The following is a 27,763-nucleotide window of genomic DNA, read 5'->3' on the forward strand; positions in this document are numbered from 1 at the left end:
ATACACAGTGACCGCTGGAGGGCGCTATGTAACAACTTAAGAGACACTTCCGGAAACAAAGAACGCTCCAACATCCAATCAGACAAGACTTCAGTTTTAAACGCGAGCTTGTAGTTCCTTCTCCCTGTTCCGGAAAACCACAACAACCACAACACCGATCCAAACGTTTCGGGACAGGACGAGGACTCTGGGCTTTACGGGACCTTCGTGTCGGTAGTTTTTGAGCCCAAGCTGTTTCATGGGCACCCAGGAGGGAGAGAGAGGTAAAGACAGCCGAGACTTCAGTCCGGGGAAAGCTAACGACACGTAACACCAACTTCCAGCTAACGTTAGCCGCCGGGTTGTTGTCGCTGTCCTGCTTTTACTTCGCCTCACATCAGATGTTTAGACAGATGTTTTAGAGAAAACTTTAATTTAAGGTTTTGGGGCCGCTGTTGGGACATTTTCTGTTATTTGTTCCATTAGCAAACGTTAGCACCGTTAGCTAGCTGCTTTTGAGTGAACTCAACTGGTAAAGTTGAAGTAAACAATGTTAAAGGTGACTCAAAGATGGCAGGTAGCGTCGGGGCGAGAGTTTGTTTTGATCCCGCGGCCCAAATACGTGATCACCGGTGGAGCTTATCTCAAATAATGTCACGTAGACCGGTAGTTTTAGCCGGTAGCTGCTGTGGTTAGCAGATGGTGTGTGTGTGAGTGTGAGTGAGAGACGGGGAGTGATGACGTCTCCCCGCTTTCCACCAGAAGTTTACCGGGCAATCATGATCAGATTAATCTCCAACTGAATCGGATGTAAGAACAAACAACCAGTGAGTTGTTGTCAAAAAAAAAAAGAGTTGTGTCAACGAAAAGTCCTTCTTCATACATGCTCCACTGAGGTGCCCCATTATTAAGGAAGTATTATATTTATTTAAAGACTCTGCTGTTACCTGAACATCGCCTCCCTTGTTTTTCTACAGATTGGGTTGATGTGGCAAATGATCTTCTCAGCAAGTGTCACATACATTTACGGCTGAGGAAACTGACGGACTGTAATGCAGATGTTTTCATTGCTTTATACGAGAACATCTTGGGGGAGAAAGTTCCAGGTAAGAACAAGTGATAGACCCAGCAAACGTAAACACAAGTGGTTGATCAGAGGGTTAGTCGAATAACAGAAAAATCGGAAGCTATATAAACTATTTTGATAAGATTTATATTTTTTAGGAATTTTGTTTGAAGCAGGAATACCAAATTTGCTGTTTCCAGCATCTCAGTTGTGACAATTTGCTGCTTTTCTTTGTGTGATGCAATAATAACCTGAGTGTTATTCAATTATTTTTCATTTTTCATCACAGATAATTAATTAATTGATTAATTACTATTATTATTATTAATAATCAGCCAAGTAATGATGAAGATAACCATATTTTGTTGCCAAAACAAGATTATTAAAATTTTAATCAGAAGGCCACTGACCTGCCGTCTCCTGAGTGCTCAGTATGTCTGGAATGCTTCTTAAGTCCAAACATAGCACCTCGAGATTATTAATGGCTCTAAGCTCTTTTCTTCATGTTAAGTACAGGGAGAGTAAAAGAGAGAGAGAGTGTGTGTGAGTGAGTGTGTGTGTAAGTTTCTATAAGTTTAACATTGTTGAATATGTGTGCATTTTCACCTTCTCTGGTCTCATGTATGCAGGTCAGTCAAGATTTGTGTGCTTTTATGTTTGTGTTCAGATTATATTGCAGCACCAAGCAGTCAAGAGGATGATGTCCATAATGTTCAGTCAGTGATTGATTCACTGTCTCTAGATTACCTTCAGATCAGCCTCTCTCACATCACAGGTACAGGAAAAACTTTCACTTGCAACAACGCTGACTCAAATATCTGTCTAAAAGTTTAAATGTGCTTGTGTTAGAGAATAACTATTATGATTTGCTACTTCTACATATCTGCATAAATTTCCTTTGGATCAACTTGAGAAAATTGTATTTTGTGCTGCATGACAAATGAATATTTTGTGAACGGATATGTAGAAACATAAAGACAATATATTTTTTTTCTTAAATATCAAAACTGATAAGTACAGAGTATGATGCTGAGTGTGTTCTCAGGGGAAAATGTTGTCAGAGGAGATAAAGAGTCCATCGAGAACCTCGTGGAAATCTTTGATGGCCTCCTGGAATATCTCAATGAGGAGATAAATGAGGAATCACAAAATGGTGGTAAGAAGATGAATATGTCACTTTTCCCACATCAGCTTAACAGATAGTACTATTATCTTCCAGCAGAGTAAATTATGGCTCTGGACTCTTATTTTTCTCATGAAACTGCTGTTTCATGTCACAGCTGAGTGCATGATCATTTTTTTAGTCTGTAATGTATTTAAACATATAAAGACTTTGCTTTAGTTACTCAAAAAGCAGAGCTGTTTATTGTGGTGTGAATGTTGTTTGTGCCTGAAATGTTCATTAGCTAAGGTGACATGTCTAAATTTAGTGGCAAGCTGCACTTCATCAATTTTGTGTTTTTGCTCAAAAAAAAAAAAAAGCTACAATAGGGCCTTTTTGACTGCAAGTGTTTGTTATTTGTTGTGATATTTCACAGCAGTGTATCTCACACTTTTCCTCAGACCGTTGTTGACTTTGTTGAGTCGTATGTGGGTTTTTTTCCCTCTTTAAAATTCCAACGAGGTCATGGCATGTTGTCATCACAGATATTGCTTTCTCTTGAGTTTTTAATAGTTTTTTTGTCCCTCCCTCGGGCTCATTAGTGTGTTTCATGTTTTCAGATGGACTTATTGACAGTCTCCACGAGGATGTACCTGGTGAAACCAAAGGTCCAGCAGCTTGTGATGCCACAGAGCAGGAGACGAAGCTGGAGGGGGCGTCTTTGTCGTCCAGTGTCGAGTAAGAGCCTCTCTGCTGCATTAACTCCACAAACACTAAGAAACACAAGATGACTTCATGAAAGACAGATTATATTGTTTTCACAAGAAACATTCCATTTTGGAGGATTTATTATAGTTTTTATGTTTAAATCATGGTGATATAGTGTGTGTGTGTGTGTGTGTGTGTGTGTGTGTGTGTGTGTGTGTGTGTGTGTCTTTCATTTATGTGGTGATTTTGACCAAACTCTCCAGAAATCACCAGGTTAAACAGCGTGGACAATACTTTGAAGTTCTGTAGGTTATAATATTATTTGTTTGGCTGCTCAGATATGGTGGCTGTCACAGTGCAATGTCATCGACAAAGTCCCTTGTTTAAACCCAAACATACCACTGTTGCTCCTTGAAATGTAAAGTCCACAATTTCCTGTATGTTAGGGATATTTTCTCAGGAGGTGTTTGAGAGAACAAACGGTCATGCAAGCACTTTGGCAGTGTGTCTGTCAGGTAAATTCGATGTTTACTCTTTAGACTGCCTCACAGACTAGTTAAATAGGATAATACGAACAAACACCTACATTTTAAAATATGCAGTATACCTTTTTCTGATTCATTCCAACTGGAGTCTCCCTCATGTATATCCTGAGAGGAGGAGGAGGAGGAAGAGATGTGATGAATGCATACGTCAGTGTTACAGAGGACGTGACGTGTGGTGGAATGTGGACCAATCTCAAAACTAAGTAAAAGAATACCAACTCTGTATGTATTGAGCTCTCCCATAAACCAAAACACTGCTGACAGTCATGTTTGTTACACATGACTCTGACCAAATCATTTAGCTTCTGTGCAGATCAGGCTGTCCATCCTGTTGACACAACAGCCAGCCAGGCAAACCCCCGAGCAGCAGTGTAAATACTGAAAGCTTAATAGCCGTCATAACAGTTGGCAGCTGCCAAACATCTTTGTGTGCTGGTTGTGGCACTGCTGGTGTATTTATTCACACTCCTCAATACTGTTGATATTTATGTTTTGGAGGGATTTACAATAGTAGTACAGTAATTGAAATATGTATATGCACCAGCAGCAGTAATTTGCCACTCTGACTCACATGCAATTAGTTGACTATTTCAGTTGGCATTCTCCTCCACTTCAACTATCTGTGGGTTACTGCTTTCAAAATCCCTGTCCTACCGTCCTGCTCGCTGAACAGATTTGAAAAATGAAACTATTAGATGAAGATTAGGATTATGCAATGAGGCAGACCTGTTTGGTTTGAGCTATTTTTAATGCCACGGCTCGCCTAACTACGTGAAAATGTTCCACCAAAACCAGATCCTCCTGACAGTATTTTGTAAATGGCACTGCCGCTGGCTGTATCCTGGGTTTAGTGACACCCAAGATGATTGTTATTGGTTTAAAGAAATACAAACAGGCAGAGGGTTTTTTTCCAGCTATACCAGAGTGATATTTAGGTGAAGCCAGACTGTTCTGCAGTGCGTTGAGAGCACGGTGGAGAGTGGTCTGGCTAAGCATGACTACCCTTAGATCAATACAGCGAGAGAGAGAGATACAGTGATGGTTTGATAAATCCAGAGCAGTTCGTTTGAAGTAAACATCCAGCTATTTAATACAGTAAAGTGCAAACCTGTGGTTGATATTGTTTTCCTATCATTTAGATCTGCTGTTCATTCCAGTAAACAATCCCTCCATTCCTCGATTGCTGAGGAAATAGGATCAACTAGTGAGCTCATTGGCCTGGGAGTTTCTGCCCGCACATTTACAGACAAACCAGAAGGTAAGTCATGCATACACAGCCCATCTTTGCTTCTGACTGAAAGATTTTTCCTTTGTTTTGTGGTCGGTGTCACTTCAAAATGTTTCAGGATTTCTCTTTTAGTTTGAAACTATTTTAAACACATGGGAGGACAAAAGTTGGTTTATGCATTAATCAAAGTTGTCCGTCTAAGTGTTTCAGTAAAGAGTTGTTACCTGACTTGAGGGGTGTACTACCAAGCATGTTCAACATACCGAGCCTTTCTTTGTCTGAGCTGGCTCAACAAAGCGGTAACTCGCCGTCAGAGATAATCAGTACTACGACAGTAGTTATCAGCTTCCTCTGTTAACTCAGGCTTTCTGCTTTAGGCTCTAAGGGTGTTCACATAAGAGAGGAGGTGTTTGCAGCATCTGGCCAATCACAAACACGGACAAGTGTACTGACAGCAGAGCCACAATTTAAAAAAATGAGGAGCAAACTATAATCTTAAAAAACACAATGAAGTTAAAAACATAACCCACACTGAAAGCAGCACATCTGCAGCTGCTAAATGAGGGAAGGATGGACAAAGAAATTGCCGCCTGTGTCAATGTGTCACCGAAGTTGAAACTCTTAGCCTATAATATCACCTTACCATAAGTGCACAGGAAGATCGGACTATTACATGTGCCTATTTCATTAAATTAATTTATCACCTGCGAGGTGTCAAACAGACCAACGAGCAAATAAATAAATATAAAAACATAATTCAAACCGGTAGGTAGGTTTACTGTCGTATCTTGCAAGTATAAGTGCAGTGATTTAGTGCATCAATCAGTCCTTGTTGTAGGATGATATCAGTAAAAAAAACATGTGAAATTAATCTATACCTCATATAAATATCCCAGAGCAAAGACACAGAAGGTTTGTTGGTCTCTGAACTCTCTGCCCCCTCTGCAGAGGACTGTCTCACTGTCTCACTCCATGTACCGAGCTCCACTGGATCATATTTGATTGGTGATGATATTTTTCCAAGAGAAGTGATTGGTCAGTAGGCGGTACTTTGTTACGTTTTGACCCGATATCTCCAACATAACCTGCTCCGGACCAGGTTAGGTTTGCAGCACAAGTTACCATGGTGATCTTGCCAGTTTAAAAGAGAGCCACCTTCGTGATACTGACAACTCCGGCTTTAGTCTCAACATACCTCGCTAACCCACTAATCTCACTTCGTAGTACACCCCTCTGCTGTTAGCTTCACTGCATACCACAAATAAAGAACAAGGTGTGGTACATGATACTCTAATAACTCTTTTAGATAAATCTGATTCATTGTTTCTTTCTTCAAGGACCGTCTGTCCCTCGCCTCCCCTCTGATGGAGTCACCATCTCTGGTCCTGTGGACAACAAGGAAGCTCCACAGCCTGAACCGACGCACTTGGCCATCCCTCTACATCCACCCAAACAGTGCAACACCCCTCACAGCCTCAACACAGGCCCACAATCATCCGGCCCTTCCCCCACAGCTGCTGGCCTCAGCCAACGGCAGGCACAGGTAACTTTTTGATACAGAAGGATGAGGTTTAATTGCTTTATAATCACATTATCTGTTTGCAGTTTGAAATGACATGCAGACTTTCTCTTCTCAAAGTTTAGAAGGAATGTGATATGTTAACACTCCTACTTGCACTTCCCATTTTAGTGATTCCGGTATAACGCAGGAAGGATAAGCTTATGCCTACTCAGCCTTAACTGAATCATTTAAAATGGCTGCAACAGGATGTTCCTTCAGTGATAAACTTCTGTATTTTAAGCTTCACATTACTTCACTTAGTTTCTATAATTCTGTTCCAACTGTGAGGTTATGACTTAATTTTTACACGCACATAAGCTGTCTTTCTAATGTCTGTTAAGTTAAATGAGAGTAAAAGTCCGATGTACAATTACAAGTCTGCAACCAAGGAAGGTTAATAGCTTATATGCAATGATTTCCAACCTGTTTTTCTGTTATAGTCACGTTTTCCTTTCTTGTTTCGAGTCTCTTTGCCATCTAATCATCATTTCAAAAGAGAATCACTGGAATCAGGAATTGTCGACTTTACACCATCACACTTTTTAAGATTACCTACACTAACAGGTCCTGACATGCTCCTGACCTGGTGTTGTGTGGCTGCTTGCACAACTTAACCTAGGACCTTCTCCTGTAACTCCGAGTACACAACAACAACCACTACAAAGTTTGTCCTCGCCTTTCTTTTGAGTTAGGTGTTTGTAGTTTGACCCATCACCAGGGCCAATGTGGTCTGGTTTTTGATGATTTTATAAAGTTTATGTTCAGTACTAAACTACCTCCCTCTAGAGTTAATGACCTCTGCTCAGTTCCACAGTAAACTCATCTCTCTGTCTTCCTCCTTTCACTTTCCTTCTCACAGACCTCGAAAGTGGAAGCTGAGACTATTGTTACCAACGGACTACATTCTCCTGCTGTTTGCAAATCACCTGGTAAGTCAAAGCACATGTACCTTTAGTGTCAGTGAGAACAAAATGTCAAGTGGTAAATTGCTTTAAATCTGGATGACAGTTCATTGGATTAAGGAAGCCTGCTTGAACTTAATTCAAATGATACTGGAGTCGACAGTGGCTCTCCACACCAGCTAACAAATTGTAGAGTTTATCTGCTGAGCCACTGTGACCAGGAAATCCCCCTACAGAGTGAAGTATCACTTAGTTGTTTATGTCATGTGTTTCATTACCAGCTGTGAGTGAGAGGTCTTTGTCCAGACAGCAAAGAGCCGAGACAGAAGTGGAGGGCGAGACACTCGAGGTGAGAGAGCAGCAAGCCTTTACTTGTACCAATCATTTTACAGTAAGCTGTAACACACGGAAACATGTTTAGATCCTCTGTGTTCAAGTGCCCAGTCAATCCTCATAAACAATTCATTGGATGGTCACGTTCAGATCGGCACCCTGGTTGCTCTGTTTAATGGAGGAACACAGGAAGATTAACATGTGCTGTAACAGTTTATGTGCATTAAGTAAAGTTACCACTGTTTCCTCTTTTCTTCAGCCCACTAATGGAGGTCCCAGGAGGGTTTTATTCCGCACCCAGCCAGATGTGCTCTTCCTCACCCTGCGGGATGAGATGACACCCACAAACCCTTCGCCACCAGACACAGAAGAGGAAGATGAGGCGCACTTGACTTGCACACAAAGATCAAATGATAGACGAATAGGTCACAGGGATAGAACAGGCCTCAGGTAAGACTTTAGACTTAAGCTATAAGAAATATAAATTATATCATAGAATGTATTATTTAATGTTAAGAAAATGTAGTACTAATTCTTTTCTGTGCTGTCTGTGCAGCAGCAGAAGAGCTCAGGAGGGTTTTGAAGAACCTCTGTGTTATCGCAGACAGAGGAACAAGCAAGCAGAGGAGGAGCTGCATCACATATCTGAGAATCTCTCTCATCGACTGGAGGAACTTGATCAGGTCAGTGTGTAGATCAAAGGTCAGCGAGGTAACAGCACATGAATATTTTGTATTCAAGCAAGACTAAGGGGTTTTATCTTTACAGTATGTTTCTCTTATGTCGGATGTTTGCCTTATTCCAACAGGATCTTTCACACAGTATCAGCACTGTTTTTAAGGGAGTCCTGGTTACATCATATTTTAGTTTTTGGTCCTTGTGTACTTTTGTTTTTGTGTAATGTACCTTTAACACGTGCAACTGAATTTTATATGTAATTCCTGTAGATGCTTAAACGAGTTCTGAGTGAGAGTGGAGAGTCCAGTGAGGTCAGAGAGGAGGACATGCGTTCCCACCACAGCGCCAGTGTCATGGACTGTTGCTGGAATGCCAGGCAGCACACAGGTACGTGTGCATTCTGGCTAAAAATGTAGTGAACACATTTCTTTTATAAATAAAGCAAACAGCATTCATGTTTTTTTACCCCATTAACAGCAAACAGCAAAAGCCCAAGCACAAGTTTTAATATTCATCAAGACTTGATGTTTAGTAATTTCTCAACTGCTTGAAAATAAAAGTTGTAGGGATTTGTGGTTGATTAGCAAAAGAAAAAAATACTAGTATAGTCTTACACTTAATTCAAATAATCCTATTAAACTTTGTTATTTTAACCATTAAAGATCTAAAGCCAATTAATTACTGATGGCATTTCATAGTTTCAGGGTCACCTGATCCTGAATCCACTCAGCGGTCACGCTCCTTATCCCCCTCTCCTCCACGAGACCATCCCTCCCCGCAGCGACAGTTAAAGGAAGCCATGGCAGAGGCCTTAAGTCTGGATGATGGAAGACAATCGAACCTCACAGCTTCAAGGGGAGGAGAGCTACGCCACAGAAAACCTCGAAAGGTATAAAAATCGTCACTGAGGTTTCCATTTAAATCACCGGTGTATTATACAATGATATATCAAAGACATAAGCGTGTTAGTTCTTTTTTTGACTTGTTCACTATAGTATTCATGACTGGATTCCTCCTCACTGACAACTGGTTGTGATTTGTTGACTGCTGAATAGATTTAAACGCTACACTAAAGCCCGACTGGGAGGCTTTGAACAGTAGTTTTTGGGACAATCAAGACCAAGTTTGTGTTTACAAATTGGTCAGCAACTGCCTGTAAAATGCACAAACCTTTCCACTGTATTGACAATTTGTTTCTCACCAATACACTTTCCTCAAAATGGTATTGGCTGAAAAATGTATCTAAAATGATGTTAACCACTATCACAGTTTGCTTAGAATAATTCAACTCGCAGTTGAAAAATATTTTATGCTAAAGTAATTGGCCACATGCTGCATCCATCTTGTCTTCTGCTGAGAAAATTCATTGACTCTCTTTCTGTCAGTGTTTGGAGGATAACGCCTACGAGGAGGAGTTGAAAAGATATGAAGAAAAACAGCGGACAGAACTGAACAAGGCGCGCCTCAAAGCTCAGGAAGCAGTAAGTCATTAATATGACGTCTAGTACTATCCGCTGTCACTTCCATCTGCTTTCCTCCAGGCTTTTTTTTTTAATCATTTGGTCTTTACAGGATTTCTGAAAAAAAAATCTAAGTAGATTATTTTAGTCAGAATATGTGTCTTTTATGTTCACTGGCTCTGTGCTTGTCATGCTTTCTTACATCATTACTTCCCTTAATGACTTTTAAAACTTTGAGAAAGATCACATTTATTAGACTTAGATAATACACAGGCAGGAATATCCTTATTTATCAGTTTTGGTAACAATGAGATATAAATGTTGTAAAATGTAGTCGCAGCCTTAAAACAACAACAACATTTTTAATCCTGTCTGCCGGTGTACTTGTACCGTTAATGTAATGTTACACTAATAGCATCTCTCAGTTGACAGAAGCACATTTGTTCAGATAGAAAGCAAAATTTTAATGTATTTACAACGAAAATGCAGTTAGTTGTAAGGCGGTAAAGACTGTGAAATATTCAAACATTATGTATTGAATAATAAGTGTGGGAAACACTTACTCGATATTTAACATAAAAGTACAAATTATGCCTCATTTGTTGTTTTGTTTTTTCCCCAACTGGAATCTGGAGCAGAACTTTTTTCACCAACAATATCACAACCCCTCAGGTTGACCTGGTATAAATTGGCGATAACTCAAACTGGGGTACAAGCATTGATGTTAAACTTAACAATGAAGCCTTCTGTTTGGTTGTGAGTGTTTAGAAGTTTCTTCTAGTTTACTAAACCGTGTGTGTGTGTGTGTGTGTGTGTGTGTGTAGGAGCGAGAGTACAGAAAGGCCATACTAAGGGATGTTTCTCAAGCGCCCACACTATCCCCAGCTAAAACAAAGTCTCAGCAGCGGTCACAACGTAACGCACAAACACCACCAGGACTGAGACGGGTGGAGGCCCCCAGGAGAGCTCCATCAAGTAAGTTAAGACATATATTTACCATATGGACCTTCCAGTGCAGTTTCTGTGCATCTCGCATTCATTCGTGCTTGAAATATAACTAAAAGTAATAATATTTCTCAAAATACTGGAATTATGATTAGTTGTCCAGATCAATGTTTCCTCAGCACATTGGCTCCTTACTATATCTGCAAGCAGCATTTCTCAGTGTCTGAGCCAAACTATCCTTATCTGCTTATTTATTGCAATTGTGTTTACCACCAAATTAAATATTATTACTTAAAGCAACCCTGCAGCAAATGTAAAGAATTGTCCTCATCAGGCAGCTCCCAACAGCCAAATGACAAATCCACCTTAAGCCACATCTAAAACTGGGTTCATGCCCAGATTCAGATTTATGAGTCAATCAAATCTATGACAAGAGTTGAGACTGTTTCTGAAGTGTCTGATGGGTCGCAGGACTCTAAGACTGAGGATTCAGAAGCTCTTGTCTCATTGTGTTGTGATGACTGAGCCTGGGCATTTACGGACACCTTGTTCTTTCGCCGTCGAGCTTTCCTCTTGTGCCGTGACTGTGACTTGTAAATATTGATATTTTTAGCTTCAGGCTGGCTCGCCCACGTGCGCTGATAATCACAGAAGTAACAGCTCTGATAGACGATGAAGTAAAGATCGTGAGAGACTTTGGTGTGGCGGGACGTCTTGTTGCACGTCGGGCACTTCTTCATCAGCTGCAGGATGGCGTCCTCATCAACAATGTGCTGTGGAGTTGGTCTGAAATGCATCAGAAAAGATAGCTGGTTGTATGAAGCATGGCTACAGCAGGAAATAAATGGGGTTGTTGCTAAATACATTTCTGCAGGTACAACAGCGGTAAAGGGGTATTAACCTACCTTCGGTGAAACTGAATGCAGTCTAGCAAAGCTTTGATACTTACTTCTGCGTGGTTGAGGCGCTCATCTGTGATGGATTTACTTGAACACCTGTGAATTAAAATAGTATAGTCAGTCAAACGGATCCTTTAAGTCAGAAGTTAGTTTACTTTAATATTGGAAGAAAGAAAAGTCATTTTCTTTTCTTTTTTAGGACATTAGGACAGTTTTTCACATTATTGTTGGTGCAACTCTTCAGCATAGCGTTATTATTTCAACATTTTATTTAAAAGCAGAAGTTTGGAGAAAAGTCTCTACTTCCTCACGATTCTCAGTTGCTGTCAAAACAACGCAATGTCAGTGGCTGCATTGAACTTTATGCGCAGCGCTGACTTCGTGCTGCAGGCTGGACTTACTAATTTGCCCGATGGTTGGAAATTTTGTCCGACTTTAGCCGGCGCTGCTAAACGCCACGATGTCACGTGATGTTAAAACCTCGAAGGAGTGATGCGGCTGTCTCTGGTCTGTAAATTTTAGAGAGCAACATATTTGGGTAAATAAACAGTGTCAGTTCATCTCATCGCTTAAAAGACAAACCACAGAGCAGCTGCAGCTTTTCCACACAGAGTTACATGAACAAGCTGCTGCTGAGACACAGCTGGATGGATTTTTTTATGTGTTGGCAGGTGTGAAGAATCAAGAGAGCAGGATAGAATAGACCAATCAGAGCAGGTTAGAATAAACCAATGAGAGAGCAGGATAGAATAGACCAATCAGACACTTTCTCACTAATTTAAAAAAAATATAAGCCCCCTCCCACTGCATAAAAAACCCTTAACTCTGCAAGGTTGTAGAGATTTGGGGAAATGATGCGAGATGGATTGGTGGGTGGAGGCAGACTCCTGCAGCAGACCTCTGTATTCAAGTCTTCAATCATCATGCATTCACAAAAGTACCCTTTCCTATTAAAGTCCAACAAACATTTTACAGAAAAATGTGTATCGTAATTTTCTCTTGTTTTCAACGTGTAACTGGTCGTATTAAACTACCACTGCAACCATGTTTTTAAATAATGAATTGCACTTGAAGAGGAGACTCGTGCCGTTTGTCGGATCGTATGAAAATGTAAATATTAAAGAGTCCTTGTTTCATTACAAACAGTATTTGATGTTCTGGTTCGTGTCTCTCTCTCTCTCTCTCTCTGTCCAGTGAAAGTAAAAGAGAATGACCTCTTACCCGCGCTCCGGGAGGAGTTGCCTCACCTTCACATCTCCTCTCATGCCTTGGGTCGGATGTGGAAGCAGCAAATGCAGCAGGTGGACAGACTCCACGCCCAGTCATCCTCTCACAGTCAGCGTCGCAGCAAACTGTCCAGCCAGGTGAGACGGAGGACATTAAAGATCAGCATTAAATAAATTTGTGTCTCGTCTCCTTCAGAGTCTGGCCTGAACTGTCGATGAATAGATTAAACCTCTCGTTTGTCTTCCAGGTGGACGAAGCCCAAAGGAAACACGACCTGCTGGTGGACATTGTTCGTCGAGATCAGGACCACAGCAGACGTCTGGTGAGCATCGACACACGAACGCAGTGTCAACAAGTTTACCGTAACGGTCCACGGAGACGCAGCATTTTTGTTTCTGTTAACGGGGCTGACATGTTGATTCTCCAGAGAGACTTCAAAGATCGAATCCAGCAGCAGAAGTTGACACAGAACAGACTGAAGGAACAGAGGCAGGAGATCGCCCGCGCCAAAAAGTACCACAACGACTACCACGTTCAGCACCGCGCCCGTCTGATGAGGGCGCGCACCAAGGAGGAGCGGGTGAGCAGCGAAACGCCACGCACTGCTTTCTACTTCAGTTATTGGCCTGAAGCCACAACTTACAATCGTACTTTTTTCTTCTCGTCATTTTAAAAGTTAATTTATTAGTCGAAGTCGTTGTATATAAAATACCAAACGTGGAAGAATGTCACTTTTTTTTTTTTTTTGTTTCACCTCTCGGTGTGATATCACAAAATGTTTGCTTCGGATCACGACCCAAATAGATTTAAATGGCATAAATATAAAACAGAAAAGCAGCTAATGATCTCATTTGAGAAGCTAAATCCAGCAAATGTTTGACTTTTTTTTTTGTTGTTGCTTCCGCAAACCTCAGGGACTCGGTGGACTTGAGTTTCGTCCACGTAGTGTACTCAACTCTTTTCTTTTTTTCAAACTTGATTAGTCGTGTTCAGACTCTGTCTGAAAAAGTATTTTGCATCGTAAGTTGGGTCAGTTAAGTTTGACAAGATGACACCAGTGTGGTTGTGTGCGTTTTGCAGAAGTTTCGGCAGCTATTCGAGGAGGGTTTGGAGTTACAGAAGGTCCGTATGAGAGAGCAGAGAGCCTCCGCCAGGGAGCGGCGGCTGGAGCATCAGAGACGACACCAGGATCAGATCAAGTCCATGGAGAACTACTACAAAGACCAGGTAAGACACAAACGCAGCACACGCAGTCAACTATGAAGGGAAAACAAAACAAAACAGGAAGTCCCACACACTTTTGTGTTGCATTTAAAAGGGACATAATAATTTACTTGTAATTTTCCAGTGAAGTGTGACATGCTCTTTCTCTTTCAGTTTTCACTACTGGCTGAAAAACTTGCACAAGAGCGGCAGGAGATCCATGTTCGGAAAAAGGCTCAAGAACGGGTAAACCCTTGTTTTTAAACTATTCCGAGTTGTTGGTGTCGGTTTTTAATTCAAACTTCAAATATTTGTTGGACTAACGGGAAAAAAGTCATATTTAAACTGTATCGAATCAACCAGTCAAAGTAGTTTACCTTGCAGTCCAGCAGAGGGCACTCTTAAAATGCACTCGGCACCATTTACCCCTCAGTCACCTCATGGGTAAGCACATTTATGAACAAAGCCACCTCAGTGTTACAACACCTGCGATGACTCACCTGCTGGTTTGTTACTTACGTGGCGGCTCGAGGAGGCAGCAGAATCGAGTGGAAAAACACATCGACTGTACCACTTTCAAATGTTTCCCTTTGACGCCGTACTCTCTGCCAGAAGCTCATAAAAAGTCTGTCGGATATATTAGTTTGTTAGTTTATTTACGAGGATGTGCAGCTATTTGGGATCGAGCTAGTTGGTTTCCAGGTGACGGACAGAACTGGAGCCATGACACAAAAAGTCCAGCGCTGTGTTCGAAATGACGTGCTTCACTCGGTACACTAACAAACAGTGCTCTTCCATGTTAGGACTCTTACTTGTGTAGAGCAGGGATTTTGACAGGGTAGTGTTGTTTCAAATCGCACAGGAAATGACCTCAGCATGTGAACACGTCACCCGCCAAAATATCTACAGCTTTCAATTTGACCCAGAAATGAACATGTTTTTGTTTCCCGTTTAACACACTGATTGTTCTGTCCAGCAGCAGCAGTGAGAAAGAAACACTTTTGTGTGGTGTTCAGGAACACCTGCAGCTTCCTTCATTTGAAAATCCTGGTTGGCCCCGCCCCTTCCTCTATGGAGCCAAGATGGCGACCGTTTAGGGTGGAAAGTGTCCACACAGTGGAGACTTCTTTTTTTGGAACATTTTGAGTGCGTCATCCTGGTACTTTTCGTGCACTGCGTGTTTCTGCACTTGACAGTGCGAACGCACTGATGCAATCAAAATAGTGAGAGTTAGTACACAAGTACGCCGTTTGGAACGCAACACGGCTTGTACCACAATCTCAGGACACGCGGTGCTGTTGCGACACCCCAGTGGAAAATAAATTCTCTCGGACCACCAATGGAGAGAAATCACTGGGTGGGCGTTAAATTCAAATGAATTAGGTGATTTTAGGTTGTTCAGGCCCGTTTTTCACAAGTTAAAGCCCTACTGTAAATGCAGTTATTGCTGTTCACGGTCGACATCATATCACAGCACAATAGTGTTACGTGTAGAATTTTCTGTCTGAGATGCTTACTTTACTTTTCCTGGACACCGTGGTTATAGCACTGTAGTCACGAAAAGGTGAGTCCCACCTGTGACACAGTCACGGACATTTTTTTTTTTTTTGATGCAAATATTAAAACTACAGGAAAGACACAATTTATACGACTGTATTGTTCAGTTTTTCCATCTGGGAAATGTTTTTAAATTTCTTTTCTTTTTTTTCCCCCCCAGGCTCTGCTGAAGATGAAGAGAGAGCTTCGTTCCCGGATGGAGCGTGAAATTGGTGAACTTCAGAAGTTGATCATCCAGAACGATGAGGACGACTATATCCAGGACCTGGAGGTCCACAGGCTGCGTAATCGGGTCCAGATGGCCTCCTTCCATTACAACACCAGCTACCTGCACTGACCAGAGAGGCTGCACTCATCTGGCTTCAGCTCCACTCAAATCACGGCTGATTTCTAGCGCTGCAAGAGACTTTTCTGATCCTCGCAAACTTAACGGTACGAGAACTTTACCCATGAACAGTACTGTCTCCTCAGGCATCTTCCCTCAGAGATTTGCACAAAAGAGGAAATTGTAAGAACTTGTACATGTCCTAATTATTAATTATTAATGAACTGAACACTCCAACGAGATGTAGCTACTAGCTATCTTAGCCAACTCTTCCTCTCACCTCAGCTGCTACACCTGAACTTAAAGACACCTTGGACGAAGTCCTCCTCTTCCCTGGGTTTTATTACTTGATTACTAAGAATGTTTTAACTCCCTCACTGTGCAGTCGTTTGATGTTAATGTAGCAAAAAAAAAACAAAAAAAACCTAGTCAATTGTTCTTCCTCTTGCCAAATAAGGAACACAGATGCAAAGTTAATAAGTATAAATGTCACACACTGACAAGACTTAACATCCTTTGTTTTTCCTTTAATGTGCGATGTCTTCCTTTTAAATGTTTTAACCATGTAAGTGGATTATTTATTTTTCAACTTTAACTGTTGGATTTTTAATTAACCTGGTGCGTTTTCGAATCGCCAGGGGCAACGATAATCGGGTCTTTCATGACGTCCCCTTCCCCTCGGCTCCATCGTGATTGTTTTTTAACTCTAAGACTTAATAGTTTTGGACCAAAACACCATTAGTTCCCATGTAAAAACACCACCTACTGACATTGTGTCTACTGACCACACCAGTACCCTGTCATCACCTATTAAATATGTGGACTCACTCAACTCCAGCTGCAGTGCGTCAACGTTTTGTTTTTTGTTTTTTTTACACGAGATGCCCTTATTGAGGTTTAAAGCCGATCCAATGTTGAAATGGAACGATACCAAACAAACATGAAAGGGAAACTTCATTTTTTTTTTTTTTTTTTTTTGTAACCTGAACTCCAGTTTCCCGTCATTTTGGGAACAACTTTTGATATTAGGCCATTATTGAGATCTTCAGCCACATAATGATCTGCTTCGGAGCGTTTGTGTCCTGTCAATTCACGTCCAGTAAAACTGCCTGTTTCTACAACATTATGGAAAGGATCTCCACCCCAAATCTCAGACTCTGGTCCGAATTTAATGCGAGCCAGACCTACTGCAGATTCAACATTGCATTGACATGCCTTTTTCCAGATCACGTGTGTAAATGTTTAACCAGTAACAATGAAACGGATCACCAAATTTCACCATTGTTTGAAAATGTGACATTAGTCCTCATTTGATCATCTGCGTGTTGTGAAACCGAATCGTTCCCATTGATCTGGAAGTCACCGTCGTCTTTGTCTTCGTCGTCGTCATCTGGCAAGTTCGTCCATTTACGGCGGCTCTGACAGAAACGGCACGTCTGGTGAACAACGAGCTTCAGTCCTCTGACTTGTTTTCCAACTGCACACCGCCGGCCGCATTCCCGGCACGACTCGAACAGCTGAAGGATGCACTCTTCGTCCACGACGAACTCTGACGAGCTGAAGTTGTCAGAAAAGACGGAGGAGCAGTTAGTCACATTTACATCTGCAACCACAGTGTGGAGATAACAGACGTGATCAGTCCGGGTCTGAAAGCTGAAGATGAGGAGACGGATTTATGAAACCTCGGCGCAAATGGATGTTAAGTGTTAAAATGCAACAAAAGTCTCGCACAGTATTCACATCAACTCACCTTTCCAAATCCACCAGGAAGCGTCCATCTCCCACAATTAAAGGAGCGATGATTTCTTTGTCTTCTCCAACTGTGTGTCGATCAATATTAAACAAATTACTGTCACTTTTCCTGTGAGCAATTTGTTTGAAATTTTGAAGGCATTTTGTCTTTGCTAATGTGACTCACCTCCGTTTTCTGACCGTTTGGTTTTCGTATGCTCATCTTGTGTTTTTGGTCTTTTCGGAGCACCTTTTTTCTGCTTCTCCTTAAAATAAGACAACAGAGAGTTGATTTATATGGCACATTTCACAGAAACATAAAATACAATGAAGATATTAAACAGTACGTTAGCATTTTAAGTTTAGAAGTTCTAATATAGCAGAAAAATAAAAGTTAATGGCTTTATGATATGTACAAACAAGTAATACAGAAAAGACCAACAAAAAAAAAGTTTGGGTTTTCCAGCAACTAAACTCAAAGCAGATTCATTGGTTCAAGAAATTGATAAACTGTTTTTGATTTTAAATATCAGAAAAAGGCCATTTGAGTTCCAGGAGTGTGAAGTGAGTTCTTCACTTGCCTTGTTTGTCTGACTAATCACCCAAAAAAAGTTTAATTTACAACGATATGAAACAGAGAAAAGTAATACACTCACACATTAGAAAAGTTGCAAACAGATGTCTGGTTGTTTGTTTTTTTAAATTAAGAATGACCGAAACAATTTTGTAATTATTAAAAACCGTTGTGTATCTATAGATGGACGAATCCTTTCTGCTCCACATGGGAGATCAGACAGTCACACTGACCTTTCCAGTTTTTGATGGGCGAACCGGCGGAGCTGCACAAGTTTCGCGCTCGGCTTCATTTGATGAGTATTTAAATGGGTATTCATAGTTTTCACTTTCACTGAATAATCAAACAAAGAAACACACAGGTATGAATTCATTTAATCGTTCCAAGTATACTTTTTTTTTTTTTTTTTAAATGAATTTCACCAGCAGTCATCATAATTACTAAAAGGGACAGTTTGGTTTGTTGGAATTGAGGTTGTACGATAAAACCTGTGTTATATCGGCACGTCTCCAGTTTGAAGGAAGAAGTTGTACCAGCACAAGAACTAAAGTTACATGCTGCTGTGGACAGCTCAGCAACCAAACATGCTGTTTACAACCCAAAAAAACCCAATATCCGTTTACGTGTACTGTATGTTGAGAATATTTGTACAGCTTCACCTTGCAGCTCAGGGAACTGAAGCGGTTCTATTGCTTTCTTCACAGCCACCAGACTCCCTTTACAGAAACAAGTAATTTAACATGAGAGTTGCTGGTCAATTGCTGTTAGTGAGTTTGGGGTTTTAACATTATTAAGAGGTCACACAGAAACACAAACATTGTTAACAAATGGACAAATGTCCTGTTCAGCAAGGTAGAATGACTGTTTTTGTCAAGAGATTCTGGTGGCTTTCAAGAGAGCAACAGGTACATTTAAGGGCTGTGAGATATGAAGGTGAAGTCGTGAAAATATTTAAAAACAGCGTACAGCTGGGCTCCTTGAATTTTTTTTTGTCCTTTTTTCGGAGGGCCTTTTTTCTTAAGGTGGCTGAAACACATTTTGTTGCTGCTTCTCCAAACTGGGGACGTGTTGATCCCAATCTACCGAAGATAATACAGACGATGGAAAAATGATACAGCCTCAATTCAAACAAACCAAACTATCGCTTTAATGCGAAAGGAGGACACATATTCACATCGGCACACCTTTCCAAATCCACCAGGTAGCGTCCATCTCCCGCAATTAAAGGGGCGATGAACTCTTCATCCTCGACCTCTTGAACTGTGTGGATGAAATTTAAACAGACGACTTTCAATTTTTCTGTAAACAGTTGGTTTGAAAGTTTTAAAGCCGTTTTGATTGATGATGTGACGGCGACTCGCCTCCATTTTCTGACTTGTTGGTTGTTGCCCATTCATATCGACGGTTTGGTCTTTGAAAATTACCGTCTTTTTTCTGCAGCTCCTTAAAAATAAGACAGATAAGAGCGATGCGTGGAAACGGGCAGCACAGTCCGATTTGTGTAGCACATATACCAGTATTACAAAACACAAGTAAGACAAAACAGGATGTTAACATTAAAAGTTAATAAATTCTAATATAACAGAAAAAAAAGTGCAGCGTCTACAGCTGACAAAAATATATGCAATGACTTTATCAAATGTGCAGAAAGATAATACAAAAGAGAAACAACTATTCTCTTTTCCAGCAACTACATTTGCTTGATGAATTTGATTTTCAGTTTTTCCCCAATCAATAAACTGATAAATTGTTTCGACTATAAATATCAGAAAAAGGCCATTTGAGTTCCAGGAGTTGTTTGTGTTGTCTGACTAACAGTCCAAAACTCAAAAACATTTAAATTTCCAAATGATATAATTTGACACTGTATATTACACACTCAATACCGCGCACAGTTTTTGCATTGCGAAGTATTTCTCACCTTGTTGAATTGTCTGAACGACGAGCCGGTGACGTTGACGGCTGCAGATCGATGCAGAGTGGCTGCTGTGGTTCCACCGTTCCCCGGCTGACTGTTCCACTGACGGGCGAAATCGCAGAAAGAACATATCTGTGACACGGACAGAAGGGTGCTCCGGACACACTTCTGCACGTCACAAGTCCGGCCGCAGGTGGGGCAGTCGCGAAACAGGTTCAACAGACAGTCCTCGTACACAATATACTCGGTGGCCTCTTGTGCTGATGTCACAGGGCTGTGGACAGAAAAAAAAAATAAAAAAAAAAAATGGATCAGATGACATTCATCTTTATTGTCACAGTACAAAATACAGATACTAGGACTACTAATAAAGTTACACCCACATTAACAAATAGTAAAAAAAAAAAAAAACCTGCACAGGCAGATAAAAGGTATCAAACTGACAAGGATCACCTGAAAACGGTGGAGTCGTGACTGGACTTTGAAGCGGCATAAGGATCGTGTCGCGTGTCTTCCGAATCTTCGACGCGTCTCCGTTTCGAATGCAGGTGGTTTTCTTTGACGGTGAACCCCGCAAAGTCTGCTGGCACGTCCGTGCTGATCCCTTTGGGGGACAGCTTGACTTGGATAGCTGTAAAAGTCACACGTTGTATACTGTACAATTGCTCCTAGTTTAAATGGGTGAACTAGGACTAGAACTTATCAAAATAAATGAATAAAAGACACACCAGTGGCACACCTTTACTTCGTCTGTGTTTCAGAGTCAACTGTGACAGCTGTGTGGCCACCGTGGCCTTCGGCGTCTCCCGTGGCTCACACTGACAGCCCACATCTCTGGTCCTTGACCACAAAGCAGCCATGCTCTAAAAGAACAGATAAAACAGAATCAGATTTATTGATCGGGTGTGTGGCGGTCATTTTGACACTCACACATGCAATATTGGATCACTTTCCCTTAATAAATAAATGACCAAGTATAATATGTTTGTCTCATTTGTTTAATTGGGTTATCTTTATCTACTTTCAGGACTAGTGTTAAACTATGATGTTGTTCTAGGTCATATTGATGCAGAAATATACCAACAACAACAACAAAAAAAAACCGTTCAAGCACCACCGTACAGTTTAGTATGATCTGTAAATGGCAGAAGAAGAACAGGAGATACACTTTTAAAATCTTCAATTGAAAAAAAAAATATTTCAAAACAAACAACCTCACACTCAAGTCGCCTGATAAGATCACAGCTGATGTGCGTGGTTGTCTTTCTAAAAGCGTGTTGACACGGACTGCTTTCTGACTACAGGGCAGATGCACGTACATATTCCTTCAAGTGGCTCTTCGTTGACATCCCGTAACCAGACAAGCAGTTTACACGAAGCACGTTTTTACCCTCAGCAGGCTTAACAGTGGCTGACATCATTTAGCACACCGCAGATTAGTTTTGACCAAAAAAAAAAAAAAAAAAAAACATAAAAAGAAATGAACTCACCGCTTGACCCACGTGTGGGTTTGTACCCGCCGTGTCTCCGGGATAAACGCACGGCACAGCTTCGGGCTTCAATATGAGTTTTGTGGCAAATCCCATCTGTTTCTGTGTAAAATTTTCAAAATAGTGCTCCGGAAAATGGCTACTGCAAACCCGAGTTTTGTCCGGCAGCTTCGCTGGGACGCTCCGATTTTTCCAAATAAACTGAACCCATTTCTCTCGGAGTCGCGGGTCCTTCGGCAGCACGTGGAGGCTCACGGACTCCCCTTTCCCGACTTTACAGCCGAACACCGAACACGTCTCCGACATCGTTTTGACAGCAGACACTTTGTTAGTAAATCACCATGAATGGCTTCACCTGTCCTCTGGGGACTCTGGTTTCATACTAGCTTCATGCTATTGACAACGAAAGGCCTGCCCCGGAAGTTAATACGATTGGCTCCTCGGGTCGGTGACGTAGCAAATACTGGCTTTCGGTTGTTGTTTGCTTACATTGACCGGAAAGGCGCTGCTGTGATTGGTTGTCTCCCTCACGTATACCGTGGGTCAACGTCAGTGGAAAAAGAGGATGTTTCTATTAAGCATATTTAAATTAAATGTTGTGTCGCAACACTGATGTAAACCGTGTCTGGTCTGTACATTTGTCGGTGTCAGCTCATCAGTCTGAAATACTGACTCATAAGCTTAAAATACAAAACAGAGCAGCTGTGCAGGTTTTCCTGCTTTCTGATTAGTCTGTAACGGAGTATTTTTTTTTTTTATCTTGCTCGATTTGTACTTTTACTTAAGTGAAGGTGCTGAATACTTATAACAACACAGTCAGAAATTAATAGTCTTGCAGCTGTGAACTGTGAATTATAAAGCCTGTTAAAATAAGCCTCACCCCAATCCATTTAAATATTGAGAAATTGGTGTACTGTAGTTTTACTTTAGTGTTTCCACATCGTTACTTTCTACTTTTTATCCATGACACTTAAGAGGGAGATATTGTAATTTTTACCTCTCTACATTTATTTGTAGGGCATATAAAGAAATTAAAACTGCCTTCACCCTGGCTGCAGCTGGTTATTTTCACTGTTTTTTTTAAACCCGCTGACTAAATGTAGTTCCCACTGGAAATGGATTAAGTGGTGTCGTCACAGTTCTGACCCGGTGCAGCCGGAGAAGAGCAGCTGAGTTCTGAATGACATACTATTTCGTACTGTTTAGTACGTACTGCAGCTTACCTTCAAAAGTAAAGACATACTATTTCATCGTAAAAATGCGCGTTGACCTTTGACCCACGTGGTCGTATCCATCGCGATCCGTAGCGCGACGTTTGAAGTAAAAAGAAAAGGATGCGATTTGGAACCATAAGACGAATATACTGACTGCAGTGCAATCAGATGAGCAGCTGAGCACCAGCTTTGAATCAGTTTTTGCACATTAAGACAGTAACTGATGCCAATGCTTGTGACTTTTGCCAGACTCGCGTATTTGAGCAGAGGAGGAGGAGTTAGGCAACCTTTCAACTTGCTCAACAGATTTATTTCAAAAGAAAAAGGTCATGAGATTCGACCACAATGTGAGAATCCCGATCACATTCAGATCACAGTTCAGTCTGCACTTACAGCTCGTATTAATAAGCCTTCTTCCAGAGCACATCTGCAAATGTGAGTTTAACCAGTAACAATGAGAACGATCAGCAATCTTCAACATCGTTTGAAAATGTGACATCAGTCATTGTTTGATCATCTGCGTGTTGTGAAACCGAATCGTTCCCATTGATCTGGAAATCACCGTCGTCTTTGTCCTCGTCGTCATCTGGCAAGTTCGTCCATTTACGGCGGCTCTGACAGAAGCCGCACGTCTGGTAAACAACGAGCTTCAGTCCTCTGACTTGTTTTCCAACTGCACACCGGCGGCCGCATTCCCGGCACGACTCGAACAGCTGAAGGATGCACTCTTCATCCACGACGATCTCCGACGAGCTGAAGGAGACAAAGACGATGCAGCAGTTAGTCACATGAACGTTGTCAGATTTGATTTAATTTACCAGCAAGAGCCTCAAACTGATTTGAGTATTCACATGAGCTCACCTCCCAAAATCCACTGGGTGACGTCCATCTTCCACGATTAATGTTGTGCTGAATTCTCCGTCCTCGTCTTCTTCAACTGTGTGTGGATCCATTTTAAACAAGTTGCTGTCAATTTTTCTAAAATACAATTAGTTGGAAGTGTTTTTCTAATTGCAAATTAAACGCTGACTCACCTCCATTTTCTTTGTTTTCTGAGTGTTCGGTTGATGTCTGCTCATCCTGTCTTTTGGGTTTTTGACATTTAGCATCGTTTTTCTGCAGCTCCTGACAATAAGACGACAGAGAGCTCAGTGGAAACAGGAAGCACAGTCGTATTTACAGAGCATCACAGAATTCCTCAATTGTGAGTCTGTAAATAGTTTTTGTTGTCTAAAAATGGGTTTTTCATGTTTGATATTTGTTTCAGAATAGGAAATCAAACTGAGACACAAAAATACGGACTGACGGTCAACACTCACCATTTCATTTTTTGATGACTGGACAGACGAAGGTTCCTGCTCAGCTATATTTGGTGAACTCATTGTGAATGGGTGTTCACGGTGCACACCTTCACTGAATAAACAAGACAGCAAAAATGCACAAACATAAAAATGTATTCAATAATTCTGGGTTGTAATTTAAAACATGTTTTACATCAAAAATACTTGATAGTTAAAAATGACGTTAAATAAGAGATACAATGTGTCTGTTTATTAATTACTTGCATACATAGTTATTACCAAGTGAGGAAGTGATACTTAAAACTTAACGGACATATTTACACACAGATGGTCTCACCAGGTCTCAGTTGAAGAGCTCTTTTGAAGTCGCTGCCGTTTAGGGCGACTCTCTCTCGTCCGAAGATAACTGGAGAAATAGATAGAGCGACACTTTATGGAGATATACTGGCTGTGGGAGACTCCACATTCTTTATATGCCCTACAAATAAACGTAGAGAGGTAAAAAGTACAATATCTCCCTCCCAAGTGTCATGGATCATAAGTAGAAAGTAACATGATGTGGAAACACTCAAGTAAAAGTACAAATGGAGCAAGGTAAAAATACTCCTTTACATGTAAAAAAGCTTGCATGTACAGTCCTGCTTGCGTAAAAGTACGCAAGTATTAACAACGACTGCTCCTTGCAGACCAGTCTGATTATAGTGGTTTGAAATCTGGACCACTTGTAATGTGCCTTTTCTTTTCAGCTTCACAAACTGAAGAAAGGTTTCAAAATTCACTGTTTTGAAGAATCATTAGCCTCTTTAAAATAATCTAGTCCAGGTTTGACTGAAAAAAAAAACAAAAAAACAGTGAATTGTTTGCGGAGTTTCACAAATAGAATAAAAGTTTCATTTATTTGTTCCAGACAAGGATAAGGCTTTCTCTAAAATGTCTAATACAGTTGTAAAGCATAAACACATAATAAATCGTTGAGGGCTGCAAGTTAAGTTCCCCTAATATGGTGCTGGATCATGGATGACCTCGTTAAAAAGAAGCTCACGGAAATATTTAAATAAAGGAGAGCAAATAACACAGCATATAGTTTGAGTAATTCAAATAGTCTCTTAATGAACTTACTGTGTACTAGTTGTGTCGGCCAATTCTGAGATGCTGGGGAGAAAGGTGGAGTCATCAAGATCAGCTAGTTGGGAACCGATTTCACTTTCTTGAAAAGATAGGAACTCCATGAGCGGACGTTTATTTGGTGGGTTATCAGTTGGACCTGCTTTCCGCTTAAGTGGAAGACGCTTGGATGTGGTGTTGCCCACACCAACAGTCCTTGTGGCTACTGTAGCTTGAGAACCTGGATAATATACAAGCATATAAAGGAGAGGAACAAGAGTTCTGCATGTACAGTTGTTGTACGGGGCGACTGTATGTAAACACAACACACATGTAAAAATGTTTGCTGTTCTTTGAATTCATACGCCATGACATTTACTTGCTCTTTTAAACCATTTATTAGAAGTCTGCAGTCCATAATGAATGATTAATGAATGATTAATGAATGAATGAATAATTCTCAGGCTCATGGTTCTAACCACAACAATAACATCAGCATTAGGTGCAATCCAAAAGTACACTGAGCACTATTATTGTTCCTTTGTCACTTGCCACTTCGCCAGTCATAACATAAGAATTGTTTTTTGGAAAAAAATGTTTTATCAATGCAGTAAAATAATCTGATATTGGGACAGATGACCTGTAATTGTTTTCAACAACTTTCAGCAGCGTTTTCTTTTACTATTTGATTGTACCTACAATCCTACAGTATATCTATCGTCAGAGATATTTATGAGGACAAACTTAAGAAAGTTACGCGTCATACCTGCATTCTTTCTGCTGCCCAGCGTCCTGTATGAGAGTTGTGTGGCGACAGTCTTTTTCCCCACGAAGCGGTCCGTCTGTAATCCAAGCTCTCGGGTCATTTTATGTATCAAGTCACACTGACACTCTGCATCTCTGCTGGACGGAGCAGCCCGCTTCGAGAAAACAGAATAGAATCAGAATTTATTTGTCCAATGAGTGAAACATACAGACGCAATTAAATCCAGCTTGTCCCCCGTGAGCTGTAACACAGGAGTCAAACTGGACACCAGAGACAGCAGACAGTGAGTCTCCAACTACTTCTAACACACCTGCATTACTATAGTGGAGATAATAAGAGCGGAGGAGTTGATTTAGTTTTGTAACGACTGCAACATGAACAACGCATCCATTACATCACATATCATGTTCAAACTCTGGACCTGCTCAGGTCGAGCAGACAGTCTTTCTCTTCCACTGATGTCCCTCCACCTCCTCCTCCTCCTCCTCCTCCTCCACCTGTGATTGTGACGTTACACCAGAGTACAAACAACAACCCTCATTAATCGGGAGGACTAGATATCCTCTGGTCCATGTTTACCATCACCCCGAGAGTTATATATATTATAGTTCCTTATCGTAGCTAGATGGACACACATAAAAAAAATCCGTGGTTATCTCAACATTTTCTTCTGAACTCTGCTCAGCTACGAGCTCAATAGAAGCTAATTAGCTCCATTAGCTCCCATTTCACCAAAATATCGTTATTCTACGAGTAAAATCACGTCAGAGGTTTGCACCGCGGACTAAATGTTACCTCTGGAAAAGTTATCTGGTATAATTATAACAAGCACACACAACTTACGCGGAGTGGTGAACTGCTGGCGGCAGCGGACGGTGCCGGTCCGGACGGTGCCGGTGCGACCGGAGGATGAAGGTCCCGGGGGGCGATGCTCGGTTCGGCTCCGCGCTGCAGGAGAAGCGGTTTGTCCGTGAAGTCCATCTGTCTCCGGCGGAAGTTGGTGAAACAAACCGTCGTGAAGTGGTCACTGCAGAGGCGGCTGTTGGTGTTGATCTTCACCTCTCCGTCAGCGTGGCTCTTCACGAAATCGATCCACCTCCGTTTTCTTTCTTCATCGGCTGGAAATTGAAATAACGATGCCGAGTTGTTTTGCCGGTTCTTGCATCCAGGGAAGATGCACTTGCGGGTGGCGGGGGCCATCCCGTCGGTGGGTCCGCTCCGGGGAGTGCGGGCAACCGAAGTCCGGCCGGGCTTTTATACCGGTCCACCGTGAGGGGCGTGGCCACGCGGAGGGCTTCGTTAACCGTCTGTCTGCTTCGTGGCGTCGCGGGAGAAGTTTTAAGCCTCGTCTACAAAAACCTGAGCTGAAGACAGATGAGAAACAGCTTAAAGGTCTGACCTCCACAATTCAGTGCGGCAAAGTTTTCAAACTTTGCACATGCGTTCAGCGACTCATTTCACACAGATGTCATGTATTCAGAGGCAAATCTCGGAATTGGCTTTACACGACCTTTACATATCCGGAAGCTCCAAATCGGAAGTTAACTTCAATGTTAAACGTCCAGGTCCCTCCCTCTACCTACTAGTTACTGTACCATCTTAGCTTTGTAGGTCATTGTTTCTCTAACAACAAACATTAATAATAAAAAGGGATAATTACGTGTCAGTGAGAAATAAAGCAAACTCGGCATCATTTCTGAAACTGTTCTGGTCCCGAAAGTCCGTTTTTTTTTGTTGTTTTTTTTTATCCCGGGCTCGGATCAATTCCTTGTTTTTAGCCTGCTTTTCCTTCGTGGGTCTGTCTCTGACGACACGTCTTTGTCCTGTAAGCTGTTCTAGATAAAGGCGGTATGGGCAGTTTAATCACTGCTGGTCGTTGTTTGACCACCATGTTGTTTTCGAAAGCGCTCACTGAGCCTAAGCGTGTGAGCGCATGCGCGGGGTTCT

The 27,763-nt window shown here is 41.4% G+C and overlaps 2 protein-coding genes across 3 annotated transcripts; one reads left to right on the forward strand and one right to left on the reverse strand.

Moving 5' to 3' along the window:
* The first annotated feature begins 136 nt into the window (after window positions 1-136).
* On the forward strand, window positions 137-16,555 carry LOC138208817 (centrosomal protein of 95 kDa-like). 2 transcript variants are annotated; one of them, XM_069166958.1, is made up of 21 exons: window positions 137-263; window positions 957-1,085; window positions 1,713-1,820; window positions 2,091-2,201; window positions 2,768-2,885; window positions 4,540-4,658; window positions 5,966-6,171; window positions 7,049-7,118; window positions 7,373-7,440; window positions 7,684-7,874; window positions 7,981-8,107; window positions 8,372-8,489; window positions 8,801-8,991; window positions 9,488-9,583; window positions 10,387-10,537; window positions 12,601-12,770; window positions 12,881-12,955; window positions 13,061-13,213; window positions 13,714-13,860; window positions 14,011-14,082; window positions 15,554-16,555. In XM_069166958.1, the coding sequence occupies exons 1-21, from the start codon at window positions 239-241 to the stop codon at window positions 15,728-15,730; spliced, it is 2,622 nt and encodes an 873-aa protein (XP_069023059.1). In that variant the 5' UTR covers window positions 137-238; the 3' UTR covers window positions 15,731-16,555. The 2 variants fall into 2 exon arrangements, with proteins under 2 accessions (XP_069023059.1, XP_069023060.1); XM_069166959.1 differs by having other exon boundaries at window positions 7,984-8,107.
* Window positions 15,781-27,718, reverse strand: LOC138208701 (uncharacterized). The gene is made up of 19 exons (XM_069166776.1): window positions 27,477-27,718; window positions 26,660-27,180; window positions 25,817-25,970; window positions 25,066-25,291; window positions 24,284-24,352; window positions 23,965-24,058; window positions 23,680-23,770; window positions 23,507-23,582; window positions 23,115-23,398; window positions 21,432-21,763; window positions 20,681-20,804; window positions 20,395-20,572; window positions 19,945-20,215; window positions 19,385-19,466; window positions 19,208-19,283; window positions 18,257-18,356; window positions 17,637-17,715; window positions 17,469-17,538; window positions 15,781-17,275 (listed from the first exon to the last, which is right to left on the reverse strand). The coding sequence occupies exons 2-19, from the start codon at window positions 27,014-27,016 to the stop codon at window positions 16,984-16,986; spliced, it is 2,955 nt and encodes a 984-aa protein (XP_069022877.1). The 5' UTR covers window positions 27,017-27,180; window positions 27,477-27,718; the 3' UTR covers window positions 15,781-16,983.
* Between the last annotated feature and the right edge of the window lie 45 nt (window positions 27,719-27,763).

The sequence above is a fragment of the Embiotoca jacksoni genome, unplaced genomic scaffold (genome assembly GCF_022577435.1).
Source record: "Embiotoca jacksoni isolate LCO1_2020_lvr unplaced genomic scaffold, fEmbJac1.0.p SCAF_4, whole genome shotgun sequence".
NCBI lineage: Eukaryota > Metazoa > Chordata > Actinopteri > Embiotocidae > Embiotoca > Embiotoca jacksoni.